We start from the raw sequence: 18,639 nt of genomic DNA on the forward strand, positions 1-18,639 counted from the left end.
CACGAAACATGTAGCAGCACAGAGCTCATCAGTGCTTTGAATAAACTATTGTGTATCCAGATAAAAGCATGATGGGGTTTGTTTTTTCCTGGTTGAAGCGGCGAACACAGGCTCCGAGACTCTCCTACTTCAAAATCCTGAATGCTTCTTTCTCAACATTCTGGGGCTTCCTGACTTAGAAATGAGGTGCTGGTCCCTGCATGACAAGAATACTAGTTCGTCTTAATTAGCTCTGGAGCGAGACACATTTTTACACAATATAGCTTCAAGGCTGCAAAACCTTTTAAAGAACCAAACAGTCAAAAGTAATGAATAATAATAGAGAATGAAAGAAAGCACTGACAGGAATCCTTTTTTTTTTTCCCCTGAAGTGATTTTATTACAAAGTTCATGAGGACTTACAGTATTACAAGAGAATTTGTCAACATGCGGAAACAGAACGAAGCAGAACACAGGAGTTTAACAAACTGGTAAGATAAGACAATCCACTGTTCACAACAAACAGAAAAACTGATTAAGTCCTCAGGAGGTGAGAGCCGGTGAATGACTACAGTGCAGGCATAGAACGGCCACATTCACACTGACTCAGCAAAGGTCAATCCAACCAAGGCAAGATGTGCACATCTCAAGAAAACATGTTACAATTTTTATATGCCATCGGCTTTTCTCAGAACTTTTAGAAAGCTTCACTTGTATGTACATAAAACTGTACAAAAACATGGCATCACAAGCATTTTATCCTATATAAATATACCAACAATTAGGATAACAACTAGATTCTCTCTTGCAAAGACATATTTTCAAGGCAATTGTCTTTGTTCTAGATGAACTGTGAAAAAAATGAAATGTGCAGTCAATTTCAGTTCATTTGGGAGCGGGCCTTTTGAAATATGAACCAGCACTGACATTTCAGAAAGTAAAATTAAACGAGTAAACAGTTTCTACCAATCATCTTTGGAATTCATGCTAAAATCACCGCCTGCACAATAGCAGACTTGTTGTGAAGAGCTATGTACACTACACCACCAAACAGATTTCTTTATTTTTTTCACACAACCAGTTTGCAGAGAGTCTTTGATCAGTGAGAAAAAAAAAAAGTCCCTTGCCAAATTTCATTACAGCAATTTGTCCATCTGTCTACAGAAATGATCACCATACGATACACAGTACAGAGGCAAAAAGATACTCATGTGAATTCAACATTAAATCAATCTTAAGTACAAATTAAACATTAGTCAACACACTTCAGAGTGTATTTAGGTGCTTTGTGACGGCCTCTTACTTTAATCAAGAAGAACAGCTCTGTGTTTGGGAGAGAGGTAAACACAGTTCATTCAGCATAAGTTCAAAACAAAGGGTAAACTTGGTGATATATCCTTCCAGAAGTGAGCAGCAGGAGGTCATTACTGGCCTGGGTGGAAGAGTTTGACCCATCAAAAAAGAGGCGGGTGGGTAGACCCAGGCTTGTTTTTGTTTTGCAGAGGACTAAGTGTAGATCAACTTCCTAAAAAAATATGAATTATCTGTTAAAATCGTGTGATTGCGATCAGAGACAAATTAGGGGATGCATTCCGGATTTACTGAGGTGATAAGTAGACTTGAAATGGGTTAAGATTTTACCCCAGAGCTGAACCTGGATGCAAAGCAGCTGTGAATCTCAATAAAGTCAAACAATTTAAAGACAAAGTTGTGATTGAGGCTATATGACAGTGGTTTTATCACTCATTTCTATCTTTCTCACTCGTCATTAATTCCAGGTCAGTAATCTTGCCCACTGCTCTTGGTTAATGAAGCGGCTATCAGTAGGCCTGAGATGGGTGCTGTGGGGGGTTGGGTGGGGGGGTTAATCACAGTGTACCATGGCTTGTTGTTTGAATTTGACTCCAGTCGCTAAATGGCTTTGAAAATGGCATAATGTGCTTCTGTCCCCCTTCAGGCAGGAAATTCACCAAGCTTATTTAATCATGGCCATGTCCAGTAATTTCCATATGTTTTCGCTTTAATTATTCTAAACGTAGTTTTAAATGGCAGCATGATGAGGTAAGTGCTGATAAAAATACCCCTTTTAACTGATTGTAGCTCAGTGGGTGGATTTGCGTTATCGGGTGGGTTCCTTGTCCCGGGGGTGTGCTCACACATGCCCCAACTCAGTACTCATTACTCAACCTAATTAGGAAATGTCCATTCTAGGCTCCTCCACCCTAACTCAGAGACACACTCACAATGGAAATACTCTGCAGAGGTGAAAGGTATCTACAAATCTAATCAAATCGATGTTAAAATCAAAGACACCAACTGGCGTTGTATCGCAGGCTACTGGAGTCATCATTAACATCCAATTACCAACTAATACATAGTGTCCTTCAGACATATCCTTCAGATTCACTTGAAAAATCTTTGCAAAGATAAATGAATCCCATAGGCATGCCCTATTTTTATTCTCTATTCAATAGCCAGAGGAGAAAACATGCCTAATGACTTATTAAGCATGTTGTCCTCAATACAAATAGAATTATACTTAATTAACAAGACTTGCAGAAAGCCAAGTCAGAATCTTACTGTTAAACTTTCTGTTTAAGATCAACACGCGTGTTTGCAGGCAGCAGCTACTGACATGAAATAAAATATTAATTTCAAATTTTTTTTTTTAATCTACAACGGAAGGTCACCACTTAAAAATATATACTAATCTGGATTTCGTGCACCTATTTAGTTTATATCAGCTTGATATTAAGTTCCATAAGCACTGAATCTTCCCAGTGGCCCTTAACACTCAAGTGCCCTTTCATTTAAATAGTTTCTCAGGCATTCATTAGATCTACATCAGTTTTTATGGATTGTGAGGGGAGAGGACTATGAGCTGTGCAGGGACATACTTGGAGTTACACTTAGAGCCCATCTGATTGTCACAACAGAGGGGAACTTTCTAGTACACTGGTATAATCGCACCGATGGAGTAAAAGCCAATCAGAATGTGTTTGGTGAGTACTCTGCGTCTGGTCATCATGACCCTGGGGTTTTGTGGCCAAGTCAACCGTTTTCATGATGAACGACAGGTCACAGTGCTGCGAGTCAGTGGAACATAACGTCAGTTTAAATGCTGCCACACAGCTCTCTCCACCAGTGGCAGAGCTCTACAGGGAGCAGTGGTAAAGGCCATTCTACTATGATTAGGGGTCGAAGGAGAGCATGTGCTTGTGTGTGTATGTATGTGTGTATATGGGTGACAGCGTAGAGCAGATAAATGCCCTCCACAATATCGAGCTCCACTCTGGGAGATGGTCTCAATCAAGTTTAAACAGCAGCAGTAAAGTAAAAGCTTAAATATGCAAAAATTCAGAGGCATTTTTTTTTTTTTTTTGGCTTATGCCAGACAAAAATATATGTAGAACACACCATTCAAATGTATTTACAGCTCTGTACATTAAGAACGACCATTTAATTTGATTCTTGGTCAAAAGTGTTATGCCTTTTGATATGGCCGGACTGGCTGTCTATTAAATTATATCTAGAAATGGCACAAGAGCACTGATCACAACTTTCAAATTCAAGAGATCACTTCACAGAATGGGACTTGCCTAACTACAACAATAATTAGTTACTACTAAAGTAGCAGTTTCCATTTGCATTTCCTTTTAATCTTTCTGAATTGTATTTGTTGCGATTTTGAACAAATATATGAGTAAGTGCATCAATTAACTTTGTGGAATCATTCATAGATATGCTGATAAATTAATAATTTAGGTAGGAAATGACAAAGTTCATTGTTCACAAGTGTTCATGCCAATGATTGGATGAGTCAGGGCCTATTGTTACCTACAAAACGGCCGTTGGCTTTAGCACATGGACGGCCTGTTTCTTTCTCTGAAGTGGGTGTATATTTTCTTCATCAGAGTACCAATCAGATAAATATGTTACTCACAGGTAAATTTCTCGTTTTGGGGTGTGGGCAGAAGGGGATGTGGGGGGGAACTCTGAGGCTACGCTCAGGGGCATCTCCTCTAATGGGCAGTCCTGATTGGCGTCATGACCACTGTTGGAATAGGCACTGCGGGAGGGCGGAAGGCGAGATCGGTGCTCCTCGCCACCCAGCCTGGCGCTCCCGTTTGCTAGGCGTCCCAGGCTCCCTCTCTCCTGGTAAGGCACGAAGGTGGAGAGTTTCGGGGGGTTCCTGGTCTTGCGTACAGGAGAGGGATGCCCTGGCATCCAGCAGGCGTCTGAGTGGCCCAGTTCGCTGCACTCGGTTGTACAATTTCCGGTCATTGCCACATCAGGGAGGGAGCGGATATCTGTGGGCAGATGAGAGGAAACAGCACATCAAAGAAAGTTTCTAGTAGTAAAGATCTGAACTACACTATAGAAAGTTGGAAAAACGACATTTTTGCGCAGAAATGGTGTCATCTGAAACATCCCATGGAACCCACCTCCCTCCTTGAGGTCTCTGCAGCTGTTGCTAAGCAGTGAGAGGCAGTTGCTATGTGGCTGTCGCTATGCACTGTGTAATGAGCGCTAGTGTGTGTCTAGTCCACAAGCTGGTGTGGTAGATGCAAGAAACAGCATGCTGTGTCTATGTCATTTAGAAGTACCCAGCAGAAGTTTGTCTGGCTTCATTGTAATATATCATCATATAGTTAATATGTTTAATGGAAATATATTTAATTACATGTCGTTTGTATGCTGTAAATAATACACCAAATGTGTATCAACCAAAAAAAAAAAAAAAAAGACTTGGACAATAAACAAAAAAGCACACACACTGGAGACATGCAAGGTTTTGGTTACAAAGGGAGTAGCTGGATCCCTTAGGGAAAAAACCATTGCTGAATGAGTTATTGATTGACAGTGCTGAAATGAGTTTCCTGCCCTTGATTATCATCCATTTTTTATTCAACTGTTTCTAATTAAATAAATGGGTCCACAACCCAGTGACCTCATTTTAATGTACAGGCTGAGAAACCTCCAAAAAAAGTTTGCTTAAGCTATCACTCAAGTATATCACACGCTTCTAAAGGCACCAAACATTCGGCATGTTTGTTCACCAGAAATGTGCATCTGGCAGCCAACAGATTTTCTAAGCAGCGCACCTGTTGACAAGCTAAACATACAGCCCAGATTAAATGGAAATACCACTCAATTTATCTTTTTTATCCCTTCAGCCTCATACTGGGACAGGCGGATCAATGTCTGAGAGAAGAGCAGACCAATAAGATCTGTGCGTCTGTGATGTCACTGAAATGTAAAGTTCTGAATGCTGTGATGAATGCATTACTGTAATGCCACAAGGCTGTCCACACCATGAGAGAACATGTCCATCATGGATGCTCTGTCTTGTTTTGTGGCGACGAGACAGCGTGTAAATGAGACTAAATATATTCCCAGAGAGGGCTGAGAGCTCAGTGTTGCACACAAACACGCACAACAAATGGAAAGATGTTGCTGCATGTGAATGATGCAACCACAAGATATGACGTATTCTAGGCAGTAGTAAGAGTTCACAGTTAATAGAAAGAATGCCAGCTTGACAGTAAGCTTATGCGACATACCATCTGTATTGTGTTCATGGCCAGTGGCAAGATAATTAGCCCACAAGTGTCAGACCTTTGACGGTGGACAAACTGCTTCTGGTTTACCACGCCTTCAGTCAATCAAAGGACAAAGTAAGACAGCGTTTGTTAAGACTTTCAACCCCTTTTACTGTTCAATAACACGGAATGGAGGCTATTTATCTTTAATTTCATTGTCCCTTCTGGTAACTATTTATTTCTCATGGGTAATCCAAATACAATTGTCCCATTGTTTATTGCATAAATAATGATTAGACAAAGAAAAATGGATAACTTGAGCTATTGTTCCAGTTAATCTCATTGTTCCTGTAATCCTAAATAGCTAGATGTTTAGGCTGTTTAATGCATTTACTTCACAATTGACAAATATTCTGCTTTATTCACGCTTAATTATGCCATTATGCGTGAGTAAATTCTTCTCTCTGTTTACTAGGTCATTGTCATTGAGGTAGGATTCTTTTCAAAGGAAAGATTTATATCCTTAATTTAGAGCAAAAAGTGTAAACTTAAACAGTAGATGGAGCTATAAAAAATGAAGACATGATATGTATGTGTACCTGTGTGTGTGTGCATGTATACTGCCTTATGCATGACGAGTGGAGCTTCATTTTCTCAACACTGCTAAGGGAGTCGTCTGTGAGCATCACAGCAGAGGAATGGACTGCAGAGACCGCAATAGATGTTCATGGAGAGTAAAAGAGAGGTTTGAGAAGTGCGCTTCGAAGCACAGGCACAGCCATGTAGGCATCTAACCCAAAAGGATTTCACACTTGATTAAAACCTCTCCACAGCTTTCAGGAGGTTTATGCCTCACCAAGAGGCCCCATGTTATAATCAGCGCAGCTTCACATCTACAGTTCAAATCAGTGTACAGAAACAAAAAAGCTATATTCATGGAGGTTTTCTAAAACACTTCACACGTCGCATTTGGGCATGTTTCTGTCTTTATGAATTAGAAATTGCCATTATATGTGTGCATGTGATCCGGTTTGGTATGAGTACAAGTGCACCTCACTCGCAGTTAGCTGCTGAAAGGGACAATTTTCTCTTTTAAGTCTTCAGTCCTACAATAGAAAAGATGAAAGAATCTAAGGTTAACACGATTGCCATCTCTTGACTGACTGTAAGCTTGGTAATCGGTTTCAGGTTGAGTGTGTTTAAAAAAAAAAAGATAACATGGACTAATTAAAATGAATGCCAAGTAAAAGAAAACATTTTCTGAAAAACGACACCATGCACCAGTGACAAGAATTCACGCTGCACATTCTGAACCCTGCTTATTATCATCATGGGCCAGAAAATCAGCAATGACAGCTAAATACACGTCTAGCATGCCAAAGTCATGTCATTTTCTTCTACTGGTGCCAAATCACATATTGCACGTCATTGAGAGAGAACATCCATGCTCTCATGCCAGCGATTTTAGTAGGTCACTACCTTATCTGCAAGTGTTTTATCCATATTTCATTTAATGAAAAAGCATAAAATGTTGCTTTGGGAAACACTCTGATCTTAACAGACAGTTTAGTACTTTCTTAGTTATTTCTATTCCAGCTCAGAACAGTTTTTCACCATGTAATAATGATGAATTTATTGTGTTGCTCTGACAGCATGTTATGATAGGATATATCATTTGTGAAAGCACAAGTTTTTACATTTGCTTGGACTGACCTTTCTGTCATGCTCAAATCCCATTTCCACAAAAAGATCAATTCTCATAATTATACTTTTGTGTCTGCCTTTTGCTGTGGCCATAACCCATCTGTAGCTGTAGTGTAGTTCACTTACAGTACGACAAAATCCTGTCTGCTCTGCAAATAAAAACATACTCCCACACTGAGATGAAATGATCATTGTTTGAATATTCGGTGGACATGATGAAGCAAATGAATCAACCTTGGGTTAAGGGACCAGCCAAAGGCACTGTGGGAAAATTGGTATTTCTTCGCATAGTCAACCCTGTACACCTACTGTACCTATATCTGAAATAAATCTGCTCACACTCTGGAACAAGCCCTTTAGACTTTATAGTCTTTTATATCATGGATGAATAGCCAAGGTGGGCAATGGAAAACAGATGGGCTAACCACAGCACTATTATGCCAGTGGCTGAAGCAGGGCTGAGTGGAAAATGAGACGTTGTGATTTGGTTTTGAAGAGCAGTGATTCGATGACATTTCCTCCTCTCTGCACAGCAGAATTCCTCTCCTGTACTCTGTGAGATAGATTGCACCTGTACCTTTCGTCCAGTTATTAGGTTCAGTCCCATCTGCTTGGTTACAGCAATATCATTGAAAAGAAAAACAGTACTTTTTACCTTCTCCCACCTCCAGCACCACAATAGATACTCACACAGTGGACCTTTGGGGAGCTTCTAAAAGCACCTTAACTGCAGTGGCAAAACATGCACTCCACAGTGCAGTTACAGAGTGGAGGTACATGCAGAGCTTAACCCGCCGGCTGACAGATACATGTGAGGGGTGGGTTTGCATGCTGCTTGCATCAGGGTGCCAGTGGGAGGTGTTGAGTGTCTGAGGCAGGCTTTCTCATCGTCTGATCCCCTGCCCACGGGCATGGGGGAAGCTGCCTCTTCCTGAGATTTCACACTGCTCTTCTCTGTTTGATTGCAAATGCTGCCTCTCCCCACCGGCTGCTTTCCAGTGTGTACGCCACACCACTATGATCGATGGCTAACAAACAAATATGAGGGACCCACAGCTCATGGAGGGATAATGTGCGAAAAATGTTTGAGAGAGTGCGATAGATGAAAATGGTAGAATTGTGGCCCGTGCAAACAGTTTATGGAGTATGTAACAGTAGTAACAAATGGAAAAGTTCTAAGAAACAATAGGCAAAATGAAGAAAAACAACAAGAAACCCAGCTTTTGTATTAATTTAGCTGTGACATGTCAAGTTTTGTTATTCAAGTAAGCAAAATATACCTAAAACCTTTTTTTCTCCCCCTGCAGAGGGCTACATTTTTAAAAGAAGGAGACTTGCTTCATCCGCACAAACATAGTGTTGACATGGAACATTGTAACTGAGCCCAGAACATTAGGGGTGTTTGTAACTCTTGAAACACACATAATATCTCATCAGCAAAATCAAAATGTGTAGGAAACTTGGTCACCTTAGATATACAGAAAGAGTTGAGTTGTCCCTCTTAGGCAAGAATTGCTTTAGTCTTTTATTGCTTTTTAAAAAAAAAAAAGAAAAACTTGGTGCCTCCCTCTATAAAGCCATAAAGGGAATTCTGTTATTCTGAGGTGCAAAAGGTTAAATGTTTTTTGGACACAGGTTAAGTTCCAAGCCAGACTGTCTACATAAGGTGATGGCAGGATAAGAATTGGTTTGAAGCAAAAGTGTCAAAGTCTCCTTCAGAGATGCAGTGAGATCTGAATTCTTGGCTTCCTGAGGAGGCGAGCCTCTTGCTGACAAAGGCTGATGAGTGGACATGTCGGCCAGAGGCACATCAGGAAAAGATGCTGTAGCTGCTTCAGTGGGTGCTGTTGCACCTCCTGTCAGAGCCCTTGCCATCCACCATTTTGTATTAGAGTTCCTTTATTTGAAGACTGCCTTTTGTATCACTGCATTTGACAAAGCCTTAGCACCTGCTGACAGATCACGCTATGCACCAGCTCCTCCAATTGAGAAGCTGATATGCAGTGTGATATGTCAACCAGCACTAAGGCTTTGTCAAACTGTGACACACACATAAGGCTTCCTCTGATAAAAGCGATTCAAAACATTGTTGGAGGACTGTGAGTAAGGTGTGCTAAATGATTATATAGTTCCTATTCTGAGTAATGTAATTGTTTCTCTGCTAGTGTGCTGAGCTGAGGTGTTTGTGAAATGCATGAGTGGAGAACAGCTTCATGCCTCTGACCACAGCTATATGTTTGACTTGAAGGCCAATTACTGACTGGAAATGGCATTCTGAACCTTCACAACAAAATATTGATTCAAAGCACCAGCCAATGCAAAAAACAAAGCAAATTACTCATTATGAACATTAAAGATTCAGCGTTATGATTATTCTCGTCAACCCCAGCAACTCCAGTACCCAGTTTCTAGACTTTTCATTTGCTAAAAAAGTACCACTTTTATTTATGTACTGGATAAAATGGACTCTAAATAGTCTCCTCATTTGCATTAAGACGTTAAAAGATTTACAGCACTGTATGCCATGACCATATTACAAAAGTTAACCTTGTTAAGAAATGCGGCCCGTAATCCTTTACCAATACCTTTCAGTGGAGTAGCTGGGAGGTTATTAAGAGTCTTTTTCTTTATGAGAGGTCAACTGGGACAGAGTTTGATGTGCATTTAGAGATTGAATAGCATTAGCCATCAATGTTTCACTCTAAATGTGGAATTAGCATTACTTCTTCAGGCTAACGCAGGTAATTAATTAATGCTGCTCATTTAAATCTTTACTGTGAGCTGTTCCACACACAATGAAGGGTTTAATACTAAACAGAGGGATGCTGATTAGGATTAAAAATTAGTATTAGAAAGAACACCTAGTTATTTATATATGTTTTAAATATAACTTAAAATGCAGTCAAACATAGCAGATGGCAAGTACTTTGTCAATTTTTTGTCAAGTTGGTCAAAATTGCTGGAAAGGCAACTTAATCTTGATGAGTGTTTTTTTTTTTTTTTTTCTTAGCAAACAGTGAAGTCTTATAATGTATTTACTCGTGCCTGGGTAATTACATTTCGGCCCATTGTGCTACTTCCTGTCTGTGTTTCTCTCACTCCTGAAATAGGAAACCTTCTATTTCCCATTCAGGTTTCTGTGTGATTAAATTAGAAAAGCTCAAGGAAATATAGAAGGGATCCCTGTGGTGTGGGGTTGTAACTGGACGCTATATATATATATGTATATAAGGCTAGAGAGATGAAACGGAAGATATTGCCATGGTAATTTCAGTCATTTTCAATCATCACCTACTGATTCTCCGTGTTATTGTGTAATACTTATTTTAATACACACTTCTGTATTCATGTCTAGACCCAAATGTTCCTTCTTCCTCTTGTCTGAATGCTGAATGTCTTTTTCTATGCCCTTGCTTTTGAAGCTTTCTGAATGCTTTAGGCCCTTTTTGTGGCCCTTTTAAACTGCCAGCTCTCGATGCCCTCATGCCAGCAGGTACAATTTGTTTAACTAGGAGAGCTTAAAGAAAAGGATGAGGTGTTTATTTCCTTGAAGTGAATTTTCCTCGAGGTATTTTCAGATTTGAGCTTTTATCAAGAAATGTACCTAGAATATTGAAGAAATATCAATGGTTCTATCACACCACAGTATGACCCTGGCAATTTTTATTTGAATCACTTACGAAAAATCTTAAATCTTAAAAAGATCTTAAAAAAATCTTAAAAAATAAAAAAACTCTATACATGAACTTTATCTCTTCTTATCAAAGAATAATCTAATTTCTAATTTCCTCTCCAAAGAGTATATTCGTATGCATGCCTTTCATGCTTATATCTGACTGTCTTATTGACATGGTAAAGGGATGTCTTCCATCATCCGTTTGTTGTTCTTCCTCCCCTTTCGATCGAGACTTTATCTTGTTGCTAATTCTTCCTTTGATCACCAGAGTCTGCTGTGTGAAACATTGGGTGAGCCCACATTAGCTTCTAATTATCCTAAACCTGTGCAGGACTCTAAACTGAACATAGAAATGGTAGACACAGTTTCAAAGAGTTGTTCTGTTCTGTAGCAACACAAGTCTTGTGGGCTACACAACCTTGCCCATGGCTGTGGTTGTTCCATGACAGCTTTTATCATTTGGTCATATATCACATCCCTCAACCAGAAACCGAGTGGTCAGGCTCAGATTTATATCAGAGAACTGTGTGGTCTGGATATATTGCAGGTGAAATGCATGCATCAGCACAACTGATACACAAAGATAACATTTTAAATGAATAGACACAGCAGATATTACGATAATGCTACCAAGGGAGATAGATCATTTCCATGCCCAATATGGACAAATATCAACATAATTTCCCAAAATCTGATATTTTGAGTCATGTAAGCAGCCCATGCAATGGCTAAATAACCACCGTGGAGAGGTGAATCTTTATTTGACCATTTACTGCAGATAGAGACTTGCTGCATGACTGACAATTCCCTGGGAAACTCAGCATGCTAACGCAGTCAGATGGAAAGCTCTATTCACACAATGCTCTGCACAATACAGTTATGTGTTTGGAGCAGGACAATTCAAATTTATAACGTGATGGAATATGAAAATTGCCTTTTGTGTTGCAGAGAGGCAACAGGAAAAGAAGAGCAGCAATATCGCCATGGCGCTCTGCTCACTATGCCCTCTGCCAGGCAATACCTTTTCTGTCAAACCTTTGATTAGGGGAAGGGGAAATAGCACTTGGGATCAAGAACATCCTCGAATTTATCATTTTTAAAGGAAACTGTAAATTTCAATCTTTAAATGTGAATTCAAACAGAACCGCAAAACACAGAAGGCAGTGGGGGGTCATCAAGTCGGCTTTTGAGGCCAGCGTGTTTCCTCCCTCCTCTGGTCTTCCTTACTGATCTGTTGCATTCAGCTGCGGGTATTTGGTGCAGAATTGCTAACATTCATGTTCTTTGATGTTCAAATCCCAGAACAGACAATGATTTAGTACAATAACACCATTAATTTAATATGTGCTCAGATATGGAAAAAAAAAAACCTTTGGGCAGAGGAAGGATCACTAAGGGACACTTATTGTTAACATCTGGCCAGTGAAGACCATACCTGCACTTTAATGCTGTCCTATGTATCGCAGGAAAATTAAGTCGGTGATATAAATTTTTTATCAAAAATACCATACACTGACAGAATAAAAACTACAATATAAGATGATGATATCAAAATTTAATGCACTTATGTACAAATTGGGTCAAGTGCACAACAGTTCCTCTGTTTCTAGCTTTTGCTCCCTGCTTGGCTAAAACGCAGTAAAGTAGTAAATGCTATGTTTGAACAATTTTGGCCTTATTCATCATGTTTTGCTCTGCCATGTGAATATGGGTAGTTGTGAGCTCTAACATGGCAATCAAAGTAAAGGAAGACAAAGCAACAACACAGCCGGAAACAAATGCACAATGAGACTGAACATTGGTGTTGTTTATTCGTTTTTTTTTTTTTGCATTCAAGTGTCTCCTCATGCCATCTGTTTTTCAGTGCCTGTGGCGGCAAAATGTTTGATGGGTACCCCATCTCCAGGCTAGACACTGTTTCAGTAGACAGCTCATCCAGATAAGTGACAAGTTTTGGGGCCTTGCACATGGCATAACCATCTGAAAGGGAGCTACCCAAAAGGAAAAAGAAAGAAAAAACTATCTATCTTACGATCTGATAAACTATAATTGATAGTTTGGAATAAATTGCATGACCATCCAAATATCTGCAGAATGGATTTGGTAGGAATCAGTCTAGACTAACAAGTGCTGTCTAATTAGACCAAAGATCCCACAGAAATACATGGAGTAACCATGCTAACATCGTCATGCAATATTCTGTCACAATTATTCACTTTTTGGCTTGAGAACAAGGATTCTTTGGGGATAAATCACACAGTGTAAGCTTTAAAGCTATTAAAAAATGCCAGAGATTTTTAGAATTGGAGAAGTAATCACTGCGATGTGGCATTGATCAAAATCTCTGTTAAGCCCCAGTCAAAAATGCTTTTGATTCAGTGCAATAGGCCAGTAAAATGTCAGTTATGTCACCTAAAATGCATAACATTGTGATATGCTTGGCCATGAAAGAAAGCAAGACTAATTCTAGTCAATTTTATTCAGCTTAAGGAATGCAGACTATTGACTGAATGATATACCATGTTGACACAAAACTGAAAATTAACCATTGATTATTTTACAAATGGAAAGAAAAAATGTGCTGCCACTTTCCAATCTGTTGTTAAGAGGACCTTTTTAGTTTCACACAATCTAGTCCTCAATGCATTTGTTCAGTCCTTGAACTACTGGGAATTCTGTAATATCTTTAAGAAAGCCTTAAAGCCAGAACTTCTCCATTCCTGTGAGATTCACTGGAAATAAGGAAATGCATGTCAGACCCATACAGTACAATTCAAGTCCCTCAAGTGCCATCCATCATTGAGGAGCAGAACACTAGTTAGAGGGAGGTTCAGCAGCTCACACTATGATGGAGAGATGACCCCTAGGGCCTTTCTCTGACGCTGGCTCGTATAGCCAGACCAAGTGAGGTTGAAGTGGAACTGGCCCAGAGCCAGCTAGCCTCCCCGATGCACAACGTTATACCTGCTCTACGAATCACATCTGAGGTGAGACCGGGTAAGAACCACTGAGAGCAACAGAGCTCTCCCTCCACTTTCTATTTCTGCCTCTATAATTATCCTTAAAGTTTCGACTCAAGATCCCCTGGACCTGCAGGTGCACACTCAGGTAAAAGCGGCATATCCTATGGATCTGAGTGGTACCAGGCTGATTGAGAAATTTCACTCTGTGTCTTTATGAACTAGTACTTTCAAGCTCAAATTTATATACACATTACCAGCTCCAAACCTGCAGCTTCAGCATGTTGCTGCCAAGACTCACTGGCATGGCAAGAGTAGACAACACACTATCCAATTTTTTGCCGAAGTATAGAGAGCCATCCACTTTTGTTAAAGTAATACATGAGCACATCTAAAGCTTAGGGATACTGGCTTAGGCATTCTGGCTCACTCATTCATTTTACAGGCTTAGTGCTAAAACCGGACATTTTCAGTGGTGGCATGGTGTTAAAAAGCACTATTTATGGAACCTAATGTGAGATCATATACATGCACTTTTCTTTCTGCCTGTAATTTTAAACACTTATCTGGGTTTCCATCCATGTTATATTCTGTCAGATAGGACATGAGTTAACTAAAATGGCAATGCTTGAAAAAAAAAGAATGCCACTAGGAAATGTTTTAAACATCTTTTACTCTATTTTTATCAGTTACGCTTAAAGTGCTTTAACTATTTAAGCAAAATCTCATCCTCTTGTTTTATAAAAGACATCATAGCTCAGCAGACAATAACAATGAAAATGGTCAAGTAAATTAATCAGTAAGTTTAGAATAATGATAATAAAAATAATGGAATTATTACAAACCACTCACATATATTTAAACTGCAAGAACTCCAAAATAAATTTCAGGTTTAGACATAAACATCCTTTTATCAGTGATGTTATCAGTCTTTAAGTAAGCTGGACACAGTGAAACTGCAGAGAAATCGCTTTTATGTGTAAAAGTCTCTATGAAATTAAATGCGAGGGGTGGATTTATTGGGATAATGGGGCTTCTACTGTGGTTTCATTTCGATTTCACATGTGGCTGCAATCTCTGCTGCACGATAATTCATTTGACTCTGAAAAACAATAAGCCAATTCCATACTTTGCTGAAGTTAATGGTCTGAGATTTGATAGCATGCCACAATGCCCCTTTCAAAGATCTGGCCTGTCTTCCATAATTTGACAAATACTGTAATGTGTGTGGCCGAAGTTTGGCTCGAGTGCCTTGGTGTCATTGTTGGTGATCATGCAAGCGAAAGCACATATTCCATTTCAAATTGGGCGAAGGGAAATGGAGACACATTCAAAAAGATGACGTGTTGACATATCATCAGTGCCACTGGATTCAGCTGCATTGTCCCATGAAGTAATTTGTAAAAGGGCTATAGTTTACCACTGCCGATGGTGTCAAAGCTTTATCCAGGTTAGAGAATTTAATTCTGCTCCAGTTAGGCTCTTCCAGTGACCTATTTGCTCTGAAATAAAATGGCAAACAATTGGGTGGTAAAAAAAACAGCAGCAGCTAATGTGAGCAAAGCATAACGCTGGTATGAGCGCTAGATTAAAGGCTTATGACTCATGACAACTAGCCTAAAGGGACCACTTGTGAGGACCTTTTTCCACAGAAGCCTCCACAAAACTGCAAGTCCTATGCCCTGTCCCTTCTCTGGATGGTGGCAGCATCAGCATCAATGCTGGCTTAGGTAACAGTGCTGGTTCAAGCTTTCATAGTCTACCACACACCATAAGTACAAAGCGGCAGGGACACTGGCAAAGCCAACCCCAGCATCAACACACAATTGGGCAGTGACCCAAACTGGCACCTAAAGGCTTTACACAAGTTCTTCCTTTAAACATTTATTTGTTAAAAAAATTTCTCATGCTCGGAACATCCAAACAAGATGTTAAGAGAAACTTCATAAAACTAATGCAGTAATGGCTAAAACAGTTGAACCCTGTCTGATACTGATAATGGCAGGCACTAAAAGCAGAGGAAAACCCCTGACAGGAGTTCGAAAGGGACAAATCTGACGCTACAAGCGTCACATGTGAGATGTAAGGTAGGAAAATCAGACAGCATTACTAAAAACCTCATTATCATGCAAACGCTATTTATTCCATTTTATCTCAGCCTTCTCAATAGCCCATATGGCAGTGGGTCCGCAGAGAGGAAGACACGGGGAGGAACCTCACGCTGGGCAAGCGGCCACATCAAAATTCCTCCATCTGTGTTAGATTGAGTCTGTGTGTGTGTGAGTGTGTGCGCATGTTAGTACCTGTCTTCAATCAACTTGTGTCAGTGCTAGCCCTCACATCACAGCCAAGAAGACTAACAACTGATGCCTGGAAGAGTGATTATTGTTAAAGTTGGACCGGACACGAAGGGATTACTGGTTAAATCTGAAAAAAAAAAACAGGAATAAAGATGGAGCGCATCATGGGGGCCGGATGAGTCACACACAAAGTTCTACAGCAGCAGGAGGTTAAACTCGGCTATTTATGTTGTTTGTTATGTGACTCCAAATGTGTTCTGAAGCTCAAAATCCACTCACCGGATTTGGCTAATAACATTGATGTATGAAAAGCGGGAAAAAAAAACTGACATCAATGTATGGCTTTTGATACATAATTGATGAGAGCAATTGAAAAAACTGAGTGGTAATAAATCATATCAAGTCAATTCTGGGATTAAAGTTGGCTAAAGCTGCCTGATCCTTCATCAGCCTGATACATCAATTCATTGTGTTTTTAAGTCATATTCACATACCCACACAAGATGATGTCTCTAACTGAATCGGTCGTCAGCAAATTGTGTAAAATAACATCACTACTTTCAACATCTGACCAGAAACATCCAAAATACAGTAGATGGACAGATGGTCAAGACTGGGCCTTACTCTGATTTCACAGGCATGACAAATCCTGCATTTTAACAGCAACCACACACATAAGATAAGCGGTTTTCATGCGGTGTGAAGCAATCAATTTAAAGTGAATTACAGAGCTCACTGATTATGATGAGAGTCTATTAAAATAAAATAGCACTGTAATCAAAATGATTTACAGATTTGGGTTGCGATGCAACACCCTCTCCTGCAAATAAACACGTGAATGTATGCATGGGTGCATGTACACACACACGGGCGCGCGTTCAATGGACATGCAGTTTTGCACGCTACACGCGTAAAAGTGAGAGTGGAAAATAAACATGGAGAGACTGAAATGGAGTGCACTCTTGACGGCCTGGAGATAGGAATTAGGAAAAGTGGGAGGAGGGAGCAGCTGCTCAGGCACACAAGAAAAAGATCTCCTGAAATTAATTGCTGCAGATTGGGCAGAATGCACGTATCAAAACATTTTATTACTGTAGTTTGAATTTACAGTTACTTCCTAAGCCAAGGACCGTAACGAAAAATGTTGATTTCTACTTCAATGAAGCTGTGACACTGTTACAGACCACACACACACACACACATATTTTTTAAGTTACTCAGTTAAAGAAACCAAGGTTATATTACGTCAGTCGGCAACAAACGAGAACAAATAAAGGATATAACTAATATAACAAATAAAGTCATAACTAATAACGCATGCAGGTAATAAACCACATCTAGAAATAAAATATTTGTCATTGGTGTGTGTCAAAAATCTGACTATTTAAACCAAGACAGAACCACTATCTGGAGTAGCAATCATTTTATCAACTAAAGTGGATTCCAAACTACATCATATTCCACTATAGGCCACTGGCATTCTCTAAAAATGTAGATTTGCGAGTGTCAAAATTCCACTTGTGAGACAAAACACACATCCATGTCAATATTTCTAGGGCCCAGTGATGCAAATGCTGACAGTCTGGGGTTCATATATTGCGTTTTATCCAACTTAAATGGAGTGGCACATCATGCTCACCTCCCCATTTTTTGCCTGTCAGTCATCTTTACTGCAATGAATAAAGCTGTGCACCAGTACAACCTGTCACTCTGCCACTCAGATGCTTAAAAAAGACTTCATGTCACTTTTTCAGGTGGAGCTGGAGAGGAATTCCTGTGTCTCATTTGATTGTCTAATCTTTGTGGGTTTTCTGTTATTTCCCTAAAGTGAGAATGATATTTTAATTAGGTCTACCTTTGGTTAGCAGTTCATCTTTGCGTCTCCCCGTCTTGAATGCTCATAAGGTGGGCTTTGCTTCTTTGTCAGAGGCTCTTAGTCCCCGCTCCCTTTTACTATCTCACATTTCCCCCATCTTGTGCCACCTTTTCATTCTTTAACTGCTCCATCTCCATTCGCAATCTTGCTCTCCTGCTGCTGACAACAAAGAACGTCCTGTCTCACGAAAAAAAAAGACTGTGTTCTGCAGATGGGAATAACACAATAAACAGCCACAACAACGGAAACAAAGGAGAGGAAAAGGCATGAATTGCACATCCTAAGTGCATGGAGAAAATGGAAATGGTCAGCTACCGACTCCTGGGTGACCAACAAGCCTGTATATGAAATGACTAAATCTATCTATTTAATGGGATATGAAGAAATCTCTGACCTCTACAGGGCCTGGGGGAAAAGACAATATTGGCAAGGCTTATCCTCTCCTGCACACGCGCCGCTCTTGAAGCATGGTGCCACTTCTTGACGCAAACAAACATTTCCAATAAAGATGAATAAAAAAACTAATGAGACCCAACATGATTCTCAAGTAAAGAGGCGATACGTCACAATGGAAGATGCTATTCCAATAATGGAGGGTTGG

General features: G+C 39.9%; 1 protein-coding gene across 1 annotated transcript in view; it reads right to left on the reverse strand.

Moving 5' to 3' along the window:
• Positions 1-369: 369 nt before the first annotated feature.
• pcdh1a (protocadherin 1a) overlaps positions 370-18,639 on the reverse strand; it is an 83,133-nt gene continuing 64,863 nt past the window's right edge. Inside the window, exon 5 of the mRNA XM_075486297.1 lies at positions 370-4,289. Within this exon, the coding sequence (XP_075342412.1) occupies positions 3,919-4,289 (371 nt within the window). The 3' untranslated portion in view covers positions 370-3,918. The remainder of the gene's footprint in view (positions 4,290-18,639) is intronic.

Source organism: Odontesthes bonariensis, chromosome 16 (genome assembly GCF_027942865.1).
Source record: "Odontesthes bonariensis isolate fOdoBon6 chromosome 16, fOdoBon6.hap1, whole genome shotgun sequence".
Lineage (NCBI taxonomy): Eukaryota > Metazoa > Chordata > Actinopteri > Atheriniformes > Atherinopsidae > Odontesthes > Odontesthes bonariensis.